Source organism: Pseudopipra pipra, chromosome 12 (genome assembly GCF_036250125.1).
Source record: "Pseudopipra pipra isolate bDixPip1 chromosome 12, bDixPip1.hap1, whole genome shotgun sequence".
Lineage (NCBI taxonomy): Eukaryota > Metazoa > Chordata > Aves > Passeriformes > Pipridae > Pseudopipra > Pseudopipra pipra.
Genome location: NC_087560.1, coordinates 7,674,793 through 7,690,458, shown reverse-complemented (window position 1 = coordinate 7,690,458; position 15,666 = coordinate 7,674,793). Strand labels below are relative to the sequence as shown.

The window sequence follows — 15,666 nt, the reverse complement described above, 5'->3', positions numbered from 1 at the left end:
CGGTTCCCGCACGGGCCCGCGGCCGGCGCTCGGTGCCTCAGCCGCGCCCGGCCTGCCCGCGGGCTGGGCGGGACGGGACGGGACGGGACGGGGCCGGGCTCCCCCGCATTTCGTAACCGGCCCCGGGGAGGGCTCAGCCCGCCCGCCCCGCCCCGGGACCTGCGGCGAGGAGCGGCCCCCGACCCTCCCCCGCCGCTGCCGCTCCCCTCCCCCGGCCGGCGGAAGGAGAAATAGTCCTCCCCGCATTGTTCGGTCCCGCACAACTTCGGGCCGCGCCGGGGAGCGGGTGGCGGGGCCGGGCGGGCACGACCAGCGCCGCTTCCCCCGCGGGGCCGCCCCGGGGCAGCGGGACCCGGCGCGTCCGGACGGGCTGGGCGCGGGCTGAGCCCGGGGATCCCCGGGGCCGGGCGGGGTTCGCGCAGCCGGAGGGGCCCCGCGGGGCCGCTCCTGCAGCTCCCGGCGGGCCCGGGGTCTCTGGCCGCGGTCACGGCCCCGTTGTGCCCGGCCCGGTCCTGCTGCGGGGCCGTCTCCCTTGGGCCCTCCCGCCGCGATTTCTCCCTTCAATCGCCGCCTTTTTACCCTCCCCCGCTTCCCCCAGTCAACTTTTGTAGGAATTCCTCCTGTGAAGAGGTCGAGCTAAAGCTTCTACCCACTCCCTGCGCAGCCACAAGCACTTGGCGAGCACTTTGTCAGCAGCAGGAACAAGTGAAGTGTACAAGCAGCAGGAACAAGAACAGTGCCCCACAGAAACAGGTTTTGACTTTGCAGTAGTCGCTCTGCATATGCTCTCTGATCACCTCCTAAGTACTACTCTTTGGTGACGAGTTTTCACCATTGTAGCCTTCTGCAAATGTTCCGAATCTTCCATATCGTAGAACAAGTTACATAATATATATGTTATATAATTTTAATTACCGCGAGGTAAATATAGCAGGCAGCAAATTCAGTTATCTGTAAGATGGGCTGGACTGATAAGAGCGCGCACTGCGCAATCAAGAGGCTTGGGCACAGGAGCACAGCTGTATGTAGGATACTTTTCTGAAGTCTGCTTTGGATGGAAGTGGTGTAGGAAGAACACAATGCCTCTCCAAGAGCTTCATCCAAAAGTTTCATGTATTACAACAAAAATATTTACTTTTTTTACTGGCTTGAGTCAGATTCCAGGTGAATCCAGTGAGAAAATGGAATTGCTTTGTCCACGCCAGTTGCAGGAAACAAGGTCGTTTTCTCCTTATTGCTGACTCCAAATGAGCATTGCTGTCTGTACTGGGAAGTCTACTGGAAGCAGTAGAAAGGATTCAGTGGCTTAGGTGAGGGTGGGAATTTGTTGTAAGAAACCAAGCAAGAACAACAACAAATTGGAGCAGGAAAGAAGCTTTGCTGACTTTTCTCCAGGGCTATGGATTTGCTGAGCAATAGCATTTATCATGGACAAATTGCTGGCTGTGGATGCAAGCTGAGCACATACATGTTGATTTAAAGGAGCCATTGCAGTGAGAACTTCATCCTCGGTCAAGTGCTCTGTTGGGGAACACCCCAGGAGTTTATACAGATTGGGTGGTGGTAGTGGATTAATTCAGCATGTGTAAATTTAAGAATAAATAAACCAAAAGGAGACATGCAAGCTTAATGATTCTATTCACACAGGCATGATACATTAAATAGTAATACAGAATACATTTTCTCACATCCCTGAATGCACAACAGCTGTCTGCTGTATCAAATATTTTTCCTTTAAGGAGTGGGTGGAAAGCAATTCATGAAGGCTGTGAAAACCGTGTATGAGTGTGATTATTTTCAGGGAGTTGTACTCAAGTGATTTGGGTTTTATATTCCTCTTAATTTTTTTATGTCCTGTACGTAATTCCTCATTTTCATGGTCACGGTGAAGCATGCAGAAGAATGTTGCCATCGCCATCTGGCAGCTAGCAATTCCCTGATTGCTCTGGTTGGTTGCTGACCATATTGATGTTGATAGATCAGCTGTCAGGGCAGTTACCATAAAGATTTACAGTTGCATTGTGTGTTCTGTCAGTGTCTGGAGTTCACTGATGACTTTGTGTGCATGGATTTACCTGCCTATTACTTGCACTACTCCGTGACAGGCTGAAGACTTCTCTCAGGAATGGGTATTTATCCACAAGACTGATAAATTCATTTATCCTGGTAGATCTCTGTACTATCCATCTGATCTGTTGCTCACTACAAAGTGAAGACCTTTTATTTTTAAAGACGTGAAAGAAAGAAAGGTGTAACAGTTGCAGAGGGTGTTTTAGCCTGGTGTGTAATGTACAAGGAAGATGCTGCTGTGTCATGGAAAAGTTGGAAGTTCTTAATTTTTGTGGGTTTTTTTGTGTAATATGTTTGCTGCATTTTCACATGTACAAGGAAACAATCATATCTAGGAATTGCAGCAGGAATCAGACTGAAAGTATTTTATTTGTTGCAAATTGGAAACTGTTGTACTTGTCTGAACCAGGTTTCAGACACTGATTTCTGCAAATCTTTTAAAATGTTTATAAAGCTTCTAGAGAGGTAAAAGCAGAGACTTTGTTTTGGCTTTGGGGGGAGAGGGGTGTTGTTTTGTTGGTTTTTTTTTTATTTGGCTTGATTTTGTTTGGATTTTTTTCTGCTTGAATGTTGACCACATTGGTTTCTGTTTCAGTTTCTGCGGATGACTGTGACAGGATAAGGATGTGAAGTGCATTTCTTTTTTTCAAGCTCCTATCTTTACAGTGAACAGGAATAATTTATAATAATTTATAGGGAATGGCAGAGCTGAAAGGATTCTGAGTAAGTAACACCTTGAGAAAGAGGTGGAGATTCTGAGAATAGGTGAAAGACAGTATAGACAAAGAATATTGTGCCTCGATGTTTTGGGTGTACATGTTAGTTCTAATCAGTGTTACATGAAAGGGAGTTAAAAACTGAATAGGTTAAAGATCCCAAGTCTCACCAGTGTGGCAGAATATTTTCAGTACCCAGGAAACATTAGGTTAAATCACTTTATAATTTTACTGTAATGGAGGATGTGATAGTTACTGATCTTTCACAGCAGTTTTAGTCGAGCTACCTGCAGGAGTATGTTCTGAAATTTCTGAATGGGCCAACTCATTACAATTTTATCTCCCCAGAGCAAACTCCTTTAGGTCAGACTCCCAGTGTATTTGGGGCCAAAGCATACCTTCCCTGAGGCCTTGTGTACTTGCTCAGTTGTCTGGCATAACTTCTGGAAAGTTCATTTATGTTCTGATAATTTTTTATAGGTGCCTGGAAATGAAGTTCTTCTAAGAGGGCCAGCAGCCCGTGGAGGTGTAATGCAAAAGAACGGCTGCTACAAAGTCACTTTTGGTACTGAGCGTGTTTACTCAGCATCTGCACGAGAAAGTGACATGTCATTGTGGAGCAAATGGAACATCTTGTGGTATTTTGTGTAACTTTAAACCTTGTGCCATGAATTACGTGGATATGTCATCTTCCAGTCGAAGTTTCTAACTGCAAATAAAGGCCTTAAAGTGTGAACCTTAAAATCTGATGTCAGAAGGCAAATAAAAGGTATTCTATTTGAAATTAAGTTATAATTTTAATGCAATTACACATCAGGACAAATAATTGTTAGCATTATTGCTTCCACCTTCTTTACATTTAGTCAGTTTTTTTTGAGCAATGCTTATCAGCCTGGCAGTTGTGCTGGCACTGAGTGCCACTACTGGTTAAAAAGTAACACTTCCAGAGAAACAATATCTTCACAATATGTAAATAGCAGATCTTCCTTGTAACAAAAATATGTTAAAGAAAGTTCCTCATGAAATGATCTCTGTCACTGGGTACTTTCCTCTAAAGTGAAGTGTTATTTATACATCAAAGAGAAAAAGTACATACTTACATCCCTCAGGGGCACAGAGAATGGAAGTCATTGTGTTGATATTTTAATACAAATTGCTTCCTGAATTTCTAAGTGGCAAATATATGAATATTCATAAAATCACGAGGCCAAATAATCATCCAGCACACGGCATATATGGGAGAAAAATGGAGGAAAGTCTCCAGTTTGTTTTTGCCTGGGGGTGGTTTGTTACCACATTCCCCTTCCTCCGGAAGATGTCACAGCCAGGGCCTGGGGTGGGAAGAGTTTATTTGGAAGGGCTGGGTGTGTGGCTGGAGAGCCCTGGGTACAGCCTCCTGCCTTCCAGAGCTGGGGGACTGCCAAGCAGCATCCTGTAAGGGATGCGTGCTGCTCCACACAGCACGCCTTTCCTTGCCGTGCCTCCTGCCTCCCTGGAGCCTTTCAGTTTCTCCGGGATTTTAAATATCCTTGTTTCATTGTCCTCTTGTTTTCTAAGTCCTCTTGCTCCAAAAGAATAACACGCCAGAAGCTGCATAGATTATTACTTTATAATTCTCCCTTTCAGCGGCAGGGGTAGGTGGCCCTCGGTAGCCGGGGTCAGAGAAGAGCAGGCCCAGCCCCAGGTGGTGGCAAGTAGGTGCCACCTGGGGGCTCTGCAGGCTCGGGAGACGGTCGTGGAACGGAGCACGGGCATCGCACCGGCACCGCACCGCTCGGTGTGGGGGAGAGCCGCCCTCGCCGTAGGCCGGGACGCTGCTGTGCCGGAGTGGCTCAGGCACGAAATAAACTTCCCAGCAGGACAGGCTGGCAGTGCCGTTTGGTGAGGGGGAGACGGAGCACAAAAGAGTGATTTGTTTGTAGCAGTGGCAGGACCCAAATGAGGGCGCGGGTTCTTCACCCGCTGGTTCCCATTTCTTCACGGAAGCCGTGAGGCTGGTTCAGCTTTAGCATCACCTGTTTCAGAGAACTGCAGAGTTTGAGTGTGTGTTCTTGCACTAACAGCCATGTTCTTGTGCTTTGAAACGTTGTGGTTTTAATGGTATGTATTTAAGAGGAAGCTGCTAATGAATGCTTAAATATTTATGTGGTCTATATGCAGTTTTATTTTGCGCAGTAAGGCTGTATATTGCTACATAAAAAAGTATTAAGGCATATTTTAGGGGATGGGGAGTGCGATCATGTATTTTGGGGCACGTGCGTTGCCGGCAGTGCTACATGTCGAGGTTTGCTGGCGGGTACGGTCGAGTTGGGGAGCGGTGGGGAGGGGTCCGTTCCCGTGCGCTGCGTGTTATCTGCGAGCGGCCCGGGGGCGTCCCGCTTCTCCCCCGCCGCTGGGGAGTGCCGGGGCCGAGGCGGGACCCGGCGCAGCTCCCGGGTGCTCCCGCGGGTCCCCGCCCGGCCCGGCGGGAGCGGCGCGGCGCCTTAAGGGTTAAGGCGGCGGCGGCGGCGCGGAGGGATACGGAGCCGGAGCCGCGAACGTGGTGCTGAGGCTCTGTAAGCAAAAAAATGTCCGCCTGAGGGAACCCACAAGTTCCTTCCAGCGGGGGGGGGAGCGCTCGGCTCGTCGCCTCCCACCCAGCCCGCGGCCCGCCCGCCGCCGCCGGCCCGGCCCTGCTCACCGGAGCGCGCGGGGGCAGCGGGTGAGTGCGGGCGGCCGCCAGAAGTTGGGAAGAGAGCGGCGGGGTGGGGGGGGCGGGAGGGGGTAGGGAAGCGGCGGCCGGGGCGCTCGCAGGGGCAGAGGCGGCGGGCGAGGGGACGGGGCCGCGGGCGGGCGGGCGCGGGGCGGCGGCGGCGGGGAGGCCGCGGGGGCGCCGCTGAGGGACCCCGAGGGGCGGGTGGCGGGGCGGGCGTGCGGCGTGTGCGGGGCTCTCCGGGCCGCGGACCGGCGGGGCGGGAGCGGGTCCCCCGCGGGCGGCGCTCGGCGTCTCCCCCCCGCGCTCATAAAGGCCCGGGCGTGCTCCGAAACTTGGCCGGGGCTGCGGGGCCCCCGCCGCTCCCCCGCCGGCACAAGGGAAGAGCGCGGGCCCCTCCCGCTCCCTCTCGCCCCCCCGCTCCCGCCGCACGCGCATTCCACACGCACCCCCCCGCCCGGCGGCGCGCGCGCCCGGTCCCGCGTGCGCGCGTGCGGCGCGCGGGGGCGGCTCCCGGCCCGCCGCGGTCCCGAGCGCCGAGCGGCGGCCGCGGCCCCCGGGGAGGGCAGGGCGGGCGGGGAGAGGGGCAGCCGGCACCGGCGGCGGGCGATAATGCCGGGGCGGAGATGGCTCTGCTGAGGCTCGTCCGGCCCCGCTCGTCAGCCCCATTGTTGCGGGGACAGTGAGTCACTTAATCTCTCGCTAATTCTCCGGACCTCGCCGGGGCCGCGGCTGTTTGTTTGCTTTCGCTTGCCTGGGGGGGACCTAATTCCTGGCGGCGGCGGCGGCCTCGCTTTGCGGCGTGACCGTGGCACGGTAGAGGCTGGGAGAGAAGTGGAATGAAGGAGAAAAGGGAGCCTGAGGAAACTTGAGGAGAGTTGGTTAGTTCGGGGGAGCTGCCGATCCCGTCAGCCCGCCCGGCCGAGCCAGGCTCCCCTGGGAGCCCCCACCCCGTCCCGGGGGCGCAGGTACCGGAGGCCCCCGTTCGCCGCGGGCCGGTTCCCGCGGGGAAGTGCTGCCTGTGCCTCTCTCCTTGTGCCCTAGAAGGTGATCGGAGCAGCGGAGGAAGATGAATTCCCAGCAGCAGAGGATGGCCGCTATAGGAACTGACAAGGAACTGAGCGACTTGCTGGACTTCAGTGCGGTAGGATATTCTCCGAGGTCTTCTCATGACTTCTCCGTGGTCATGCGAAGTGAGGAGTAGGGGCAGCAGCGTGCAGGGCTTGGCTGGCTCTACCTCAGCCAACTTGGACACCTGAACTTTGATGTAATGTCTAGACTTCCAGATTTAATACGGTAATACCAGCTGGGTCAATTGGTTTAACTGGTTAAAATCAGGCTGACCCAGTGATGGCATAATCTAATAATTAACGTTTGTTAAGCTGGCGTGTGGCGCTGGTACTTTAGCTCTTTTTTTTTATTTTGGTTAAACAAAAGAAAATTTATTGCCCACAAATAACAGAATTTATTCATTGATGGTTTTGGCTTAGAAAATTATAGACATTTTCTGTGTGATACTTTTAACAGATTTGCAAAATGTTCTTGATTTATAAACACAATAAAAAACTACTGCTTCTTAAATGCTGTCTTTATCCAGTGACTTTATATTTGCAGATCAGTAAGAAACATAATTTGAGTAGCAAAATTTAAGACATATAACTATTTGAAATTGTCATATTAGTAGTAGGTGTCCTTTTAATTTTTTAAGTTGTTTGTGTTCATGCAGAAGGGAGATTTTAGTGGTGTTGATAAATTGCAAGGAGTACTTCACTTATTGGTTTTGTGGGTCTAAACTGTGTCTCGCATTCTGTTTATTTTCAAGCAGAAATTAGAAAACAGAAATGGTTTCATATTAACCTTTCTTTCAGTTTACATTAATAATTCATCACAGACTTTCAAACCCGATTAAAATGCATATTTTTTTCCTGTTTTGCAGATGTTTTCCCCACCTGTTAATAGTGGAAAAACCAGACCAACTACGCTAGGAAGCAGCCAGTTCAGTGGATCAGGTAGGATGCACCCGAGATACAAAATGTTCACCTCACTAGGTCTTGTTGTTTCAGCACAGTCTTCTCGTGCTCAAAGTAATCTTTCATTTGTACATATTCTCACAAGATCCTCAGATCAGTTACAGATGTGTTGTTTTGATCTTAATAACGGATTTTGCCAACTTTAACCACAGTTTTCCTCTGTGTGTCTCAGACTGTTTGTCCCAGTGCAGCGAAGTGTTGAGTCTCTGTAGCCATACTGACATGGAAGTTGTCTGGTTGTTATATCAAAAATGAATGACTGTGTTGGTTTGGTTTGAGAAAATCAAACCTACCTGCTCAGCTGAAGTATTTTCTACCCCCCTGTGTGAAAGGAGAAAACACTGGAATAAAATGCCAAATAATGGAATACTCCTGACTCCAGGATATTATATTTTAAAATGTATTTTTAAAGGCATCTATTAAGGGAAATGTAAGTTTGATACAATTTTCTGGTACTGTGTAGTTATCAAAGACTTGACAAGTAGAATTCTCTGGTGTTGAAACTTTATCAGTGCCATCTGGAAAACAAGTAACAGTATTTACACCTTGCATGTGTTTTGTGGCTTCAGTGTATTTTCATGAGTCCTCCTAATAGCTGTGTCAGAGACCTTTAAGATAAGGCTGTAAGAGGAAATAAGTGCAAATTTTAAAGATACTTTGTATCATTCCCTAAAGGCTATATTATTACTTATCAAAAGAGAAACTTAAGTAAGTTTTTGATTAAGTTACTTTTTATGTGGGCTCATCTTGTTTGAATACAGTGAAATGATATTTTTGTTTTTATGAAGACAACAAAGTGATGTTTGTATTTTAGATAATGAAAATAAATATTTAGAATGCCAGTAGAGAAGCAAAGTAGTGGCTTGAAATTGTGGGGTAACATCCCCTGCTTGCCTCTTACATTGTCATAGCTGTTACTTGGAGAGTCCAACTGGCACTCTGCTTTTTAGTGACACTTCAGAATTTTTGTTTTTAAAAGCATCTTAGTTGTGTAATTTTTCAAACTTTTCGGAGACTACCTGCCACATTTAATTTAATGAAATATGTAGCAAATGCTGTAATTTTACATACTTGAAGTCTTTTATGTTTTCTTCAAAATATGTGATTTGTTTTCTCTTGCTCTTTGAGAGCACATCAAGTTTTAATTATTGGCAATAGTAAGACAGGAGATCTGTATATGGTGTAGTTAATATTTTTTTTTTCAAATATAAATATTCAAGACAGTAGTTTCCCTGAAGCTTGTTTTAAAAGACATTGGGGCCCCTCACAACTTAATTGTGGGGAGCACAACCTGAGCATTTTGTACCACTTAGTTCTTGCTTTTCCTGAAGGAGTAGAATAACTTTCTGTTGAATAATAGAGCTTTCATTTTTAGTTCAGGTCCTAGGGCACTGTTAGGTAATGTGGCATGCCCTATTTGCAGGTAATGTTTCCCTTTCTCTCCTTGTATAGTTAGAAAAAGAGGGAATGCCAGAACAGTTAGTTCTTTGAGAGAAACAGTGTTAGTGACCCCTGGAATTTCTTTACCAGTATGGTGCATCATCCCATAAAAATCAATCCTGAGCAGCTGTCAAACAAACTACAACCTTAGCTGAGTTTCTCCTCGAAAAATAGTGGTATGTATTTGTAGATTTTCATTAAAAACATTTCTAGTTGTAGAGATTTACTGGTTAGTGGGATTATATGCCCTAATTCTTGTAATGTTATGACCTAAGCCTTGACCTAGAGGGATTACTCTGCAGGAGTGAGAGGTGACAAACTTCTATATTAGTTGTGTTCTGAGTCACTGTGAAGTGTTGTAGAAATATTATGTCAAGATCATGGAAGTACAGGCATTTTATTTCTGGTACTCTGATTTAATTGTGATCTTGCTTTAATTTCAAGTGTTTTGTAAGTTCTTGGACAAACACTGTTTAAAAACTTTTTTTTCTTTTTACTGTTAGAGGTCACTTTTTAAAGAGAAACACGAAAAGAGGAGGTATTTATTCCTTTGAGCTGTCTAGCACTGAAAAGCACAGTACAGGCATATTCCTAAAAAGTACTATTTTTTTTCCTTTGGATTTTCCTACCTCTTACAGAGACTTTCTGTGATTTTGATGGCAATTACAGAAGTGAAGATTGCTTCAGTATCTTTCCCATTAAACTCAGTTGTTTTATTTTTGTGATGTCTTTACAAGCATACTAAAGGAAAGTGCTTTCCTTTGCTTAGCTGGAATAAGAATGTGTTCATTGTTTGTTATTATAGAGACCCCTTTCTCATTTAAACTTAAAATAAACATCTGAAAACACCTTCCTTGCCCCCTCCTGAAAAAAACTATCAGTGATTCCAGAGTCAGCCTAATGGCCCCCATTAAGCAGGTGGAAATCAATTGTTTATCTTCTTGGTTCCTAAGGCTGTGTATTTCTGGGAAGTCTGATTTAGAAGGAAGGAATGCTCGTGATATTTTTTCCTTACCACCCCAGGCCCCCCAATTTAAAAGGACAAATTAATTGCTGTTCAAGAGTGGTTAAGTTCTGTTTGTTTTTCAGGTGTGGCTTTGTGAAGTGTTGGAAATACTAGGGTAATGTTATTAATTCTGATGTAACAAGCTTGATGTGCTATAGTTCTGCAATATTTCTGCTGATTATCTTGTAAAAATATAAATGTAGCTGGATTGCATATTTAAAATAGCTAATGCAACTGATCTAGAATTTGTAAGAAATTACTGTCATGGATTAACAGATGAACATTGTGTTTTGATTAAAAGATAGCTGAAGTCTGGTGGTGGGGCAGGCTTGCTTTCTACAGGTCAATCAGTTATGAATGAAAGCTGCAGATGAAATAAGTGAACTAATCTGATATATCATAGTATGTTATGACAGTAAGTCGTGTAAGCTGCTGATAAAGTCAAATAACTTGGTCAGACTACTGGGGAAAATAAACATATTGGGAAAGTAATCTGATATATAAGTCAGTAAGTTAAGCCACAAAATATTCCTTGTCATACCTGTTGTAATTAATTCTTGTTTAAAATAGAACTTGCCATTCTTTTCTCCTCCAAGACCAACTGGTGAAGATAAAGGCATTTCTGTCTTAGAAATTGTAGTAGGAGAAGGCAAAGGTCAGAGATGTGCTCTCTTGGGTTTTTTAATCAGGCTTTTTTCAGTTTTTATTTGAAATCTAAAGTTTCTGTTGCTACTATGGTTAACAGCAACTTTTATGATTTACAGTGAAATTTTGGGTTGTTTTGCTCTTGTCTAAGCCACAACACATATGCCACTACAAACTTGGGTGGTTACTGATTTTGCCTAATGTCCTTTATTTATTACAGTAACTCCATTAACATCCAGTCACAATATACAGGTGCCTGCACAGGCAAAACCAGTGCAATTTTCCTATGGCTTTCAGTAGGTTTGATCTCAATTTCATCTTTTTTTTTTGTAATTGAAATTTTTTTAATCTCAGTTTTGGTACCATAAAATAAATCGTTTCTTTCTTTCTTTTTTTGTCTTTTGCAAAGAACATCTCATATGTTAAAGAAGAGTAAATCACAGGCAATATTTTCCTGTGTAGCCAACTATTTTCTATTCAGTAGCTTCCTCAGTGTACCAGTGGCATTATTTTTACATGTGGCTGTGCACCTGCATATGTGAAGTATCAGTGAAAGAGGTGAAGTGGATATTTAACAGAAAAGATTGATAAGAGTTTGAAGTAAAAGGTGCAGTTTAAGAGCAAGTTGTCAGAATATGACATTTCTCTTGCCCGAAAGATGCTTCTGAAGTTCATGAAAAGTAAGTACACACATTTGGATATGGACAGCTTTGGGCCCAAATCTTGTGTGTACCCAGACATGACTTGTACTGGACCTACATGAGAAAAACCTTCTGGATGTAGCTCTTTAGATCATCATTTGTATGGGTTTGGTCCCCTTTTATGCAAGTTCAGGAAGCTGCCCTTTCCTCTTTTCTTTACCAATGTACTGAGTTTGTAAGGAGTGGATTGGGACAGGCCACTAATTAGTGGCTTGATGCAAAGACCATTTAAGTTGATAGCTGCCATTAACCTGAGTGTCCCTGAATTAGGGCCATGTGTCTTGAGAATGGACACAATGGCAATTCTTTAGCACATCTATTAAGTTACCAAACAGTGTTTCCAAAATTAACAAAACCTGACTTTATTACCGTTTGTCCGTCCTGTAAACTCTCATTTCCTTTTAAATTTTGCATCAGCAGTTCCTTGTAAAACAAACAAAAAGTCCCAATTAAAAAAAAAAATTGGGGGAGTTACCTCGATGGGCAATATTTGAAATACTCTGTTCATTGATCTACACGAGTGTTGAAGACTAAAGGCACTCTTAATTCTGGCAGCCTTGAAGAAAACGGCAGAAACATGAGACTTTTTGTGTATGCAAGTTAGTGCTCCTAACCTTTCAAAGTACATTATTTTTAATTCTTTTTGTCAGAACTGTGATTCCCAAGAAGAATCAGTTCTGTGATATCATTCTGTGTGTGTTTCTGGTGCAGTCTCCCGTTGAGGTGTAGGAAAATTCCCAGTGGCTGCTCCTAATCTCTGAATTAAGGAGTTGACAAGAGATCTTGTGTAGTCACATAGTCAGGTTCTCCAATGTGTTAGGTCATGGCAGATTTTAAATGAATGAATGAAAAAGTGGAAGGCTGGGATTTCAGGAATTTCATACGTATTTCTGGTTTTATCACCCAAAATATGTTGTTATTCTGTGTGTTTTTGTTAGCTGTTCAAAAGAAGATAGGGTTATTGTGTGTTAAATGCTTCAAATCTGTAGGAATAAACATTAGGTCATGCAGCTGTGTGGCTTTTTATTTTCAATTTTTTAATATGTAATTTGTCCTCTAGCTTTATTAACGGTGAACCCGCAGACCTGGTAACCTGATACTTCATCTTAGGTCTGAGGAGTGCTAAATTCTGTCCTCTTCTGAAGAGCCTTGAAAGCATTGTAGAAGCCTTGTACTGGAAAGCAGAGAGGTGTCCAGAGCTCCTTCACCTTCTAGTTGTTTGTAGGGGAGACCCATGGATTGCTCTTCAAATGAACCAACTGCAAGTGAGGTCAAGATTTCAGTCTGGATCCCTCACCTGTTGCATTTAGAAACCTGAAGGGTGATACAGAGTTGGTAAATATGTGACTGCAGTTGGCAGCTCCTGTCTCACTGTTGCTGTCTCTTTTTCTCCTCCCTTTCCCTAGCTTTTGGAAAGATAAATTATCAGGCACTTAATCCATGAACAGTCTTGAAAAGCATATATTCCTCTTTAATACAGCTTCCATATTCCCATTTAAGAAAGAGAAGGATAAAAAAATGTTGGATAGAGAGAACTCATAACCCAGCCTTAAAGTGAACAGTCTCTTGCAATGTGTTTGTGGTCTTGTGGGTGTTGATGTTTCCTGTGATTAAAAAAAAAAAAAAGGAGGAGAACGGAAAAGTTACTAGAACAGCTCAGTGTTCTGAATCTGGTTTGGGGAGCAGATAAGTAGATGTTCATCCATTGTTTATTGCTGTTGACTGTGGCTTCTGACCATGTCAACTGGTCAGAAATTCTTTTGCTGTTTTCCAAATAGCTAATTTGAGAATTCTTAGTGGTGTTTGGCCTGTCTTCTGTTTAGAGATACATTTGACACCGTTAGTAAGGGAGGCTGTGGCTCTGGCTGTGTTGGTGTGCAGAAAGTGTTCTTTCAAAAAGTTAATCCTCTATTTCCAGCCATGAGTTTTCCCAGGGTAAGAGCAGGGATGTGGTCACTGTGTTAGAAGCACAGCGTCCAAACCCCAATCCCTGTATAAATGTTACTGTCTCAGGGCACAGGGAAGGTCCTTGCAGTGTTATTTCTGGGTGGCTCCAGCAGATCTGGGATTGCAGGAGTGCCTTGTCCTTTCCTGATGTGGAGCTACCCAGGATGGGCCACTTTCCACCAGGAGTCTCCACCCCAGCCAGTAGCTTTGTGATCTGCCACATTTTTCTCATCAGAGATGAAGAGTATCCAGAAGCTTTGGAGAGTGGTCTTAATGGCATGTGGGAAGGAATATGATGTGAAATTTTGTGTTTACCCAGAAAGCAGTGTTGATATAAATGTAAATATGAGGACTAAAGATTTGGGTAAAGTGGAGGAAGAGAAGTATAAATGAGATTTGTGTGTCCTTTAATGTCAGCTGAACTTGTACTCTCTGTCCCTATAAAACTTTTATGTCTGCAGCTTTTGCTGAGGTTTCTTGTTTCTTTTTTTTTTTTAATGGTCTTTTTTTTGGTCTTTAACAAGGGAATGTCATGCTTGCCAAAGTTTCCCTTCTCCCCACTTCTTTCCAGCTGTCACACAGAGAGGATTTAACCCCTTAGTCATTTTGCTCTCAAGTTGCTATGACAGCTGTTTGTCTCAGGTAATTCTGCTTTATCCATGGTTGAGCCTAGAGATACTGGTATATGAATTTCTGGTAATGTGCTATAGACTGTACTATAAACTTGGTAAACTGTGTTTTCTTGAGGCTGCTAAAGGGATAGTGCAATTCTTCATGGTTGAACATTGTGTGTATTTATGAAGAGAAAGATGTCTAAGGCACTAATATAATACCATATCTCTTAGTGAGACTGAAGTTTGTGGAGACTGTTTTTAAGGTGGAAAGCTGTGCACAAACTGAAATACTTTGCCAGACTTGTTGAGCTGAGTTCTTTTGACTGTGGAGATGCAGTTCTTTTTGTTACTCTTGATGTTGAAGGATCATGTTTTTGAGGAAATATCACTGAGCATTTTTAGAAGCTTTGTAAAATTTCTTAAATTCCACATGGAGCCAAATGTGATCCATGGGATATAATAAATAAATCCCCAATCTTAAATTTACTTAAAACCAAGTATCAGTTTGCATACTTGAAAATTCAGTTTCAATAAATTACTTAATTAAATCAAGTATATTCTCTAAAAAGATTTTTTTGGAGGCATTGTGTAGTTTAATGAGTTAGCACTGCCCAGAAATGTATAGCAAAACTTGAGTGGTTTTGTGTTTTATCCTATGAGGAAGTCACTAAATTTAAATAGTAAATAAAGAAATGAGCTAAGTCAGTCTTTTCTTCTGCATTTTTGAAGATTGTTGTTGAATATGCATAACTAGTTTTAAATTGTGTATTCACCTTAATCACTTTCAGTTATTAAACTTCGTAGGAAAAGGGGGGGGAAGTATTAGTGCAGTTCAAAATTATCATTCTAAGGACAGGAAATCTATTTTTAATCTTTTTTTCTTCCTGTCTTTAGTAGTGATGGCCACTCTTCAGTTTGTGCATTTTGTTTGCTTGATTTTTTCGTTTGGATTTTTTTAAGATCAATATGAAAGTTTAGAAGTCCCCAGTTAATTGAATACCTCAACCTGAGGATTTGGAGGTCCTTGTGGACTTTTTAAATACTACCATCCATTATTTACTAGTGATTGTAGGGGCAAAGGTTTTTTTTTTCCCCTATTATGAGTTGAAGATGAGATAATGGTAATTTTTTTTTAATGTCTTGAATGAATGCCTTGTTTTTTCATTTGTGAAACAGAACTCTGTTTGTAAACACAACATTCAAAAACATAAAGGACGTACTTCTTTGGTGAAGATGTTAACTGAATACCAAGAATGACCAGAAAGAGCAGCTTTTGTTATATTGATAATATCTCACTGTTTCCAGAGGATAATCAGGCTAAAATGTACCCAATCAATCTTCAGGACTTTGTTAGATTCTTGTATGCTGGAGATGTGATTTACTGCTTTTTTTAAGGAGGGGTTGAAATTGCTTTAAAATGCATAAACTTCATGTTCTTACCAGTGTAATGCAGAAAAATCTTGCTTGATCACATGAGAATAATTGTTGCTGGTGTTTTAAAGTGTGTGGAATGAGTGTGAGAGAGAAAGAGGCTTGAGTGTGAGTGTTTGCAGCCCTGTTAGCAGGGTAATACTCTGGATGTTAGTAAAACCTTAGCATAAAACTAAGGAAGGCTAATCTTGGGCAGGGAAGTTGTACACTTCCATATTAGTGCTATGGAAATGCATTTAAAAGAAAGTTTAAAAAGTGTACATTTCTGGTCTTACTGCAATTTATTGCTAAGAAGGAAGTAAGTAGATATTTTCTTACATAGAGCTGACAATTTTGTGTTCCTTTTTTTCTGAAGTAATTTTTTTTAATTGCAG

At 43.7% G+C, this 15,666-nt stretch overlaps 1 protein-coding gene across 6 annotated transcripts in view; it reads left to right on the top strand.

The window, feature by feature from the left end:
* The first annotated feature begins 4,867 nt into the window (after positions 1 to 4,867).
* Positions 4,868 to 15,666, top strand: part of TCF12 (transcription factor 12) — a 159,944-nt gene continuing 149,145 nt past the window's right edge. For 5 of the 6 annotated variants that reach the window (XM_064668224.1, XM_064668225.1, XM_064668223.1 and 2 more), the window contains exons 1-2: positions 6,523 to 6,622; positions 7,415 to 7,487. In XM_064668224.1, coding sequence (XP_064524294.1) covers positions 6,548 to 6,622; positions 7,415 to 7,487 — 148 coding nt within the window. In that variant the 5' untranslated portion in view covers positions 6,523 to 6,547. Of the gene's footprint in view, positions 4,887 to 6,522; positions 6,623 to 7,414; positions 7,488 to 15,666 lie in introns of those variants that run through there. The other variant, XM_064668220.1, reaches the window with a different exon arrangement.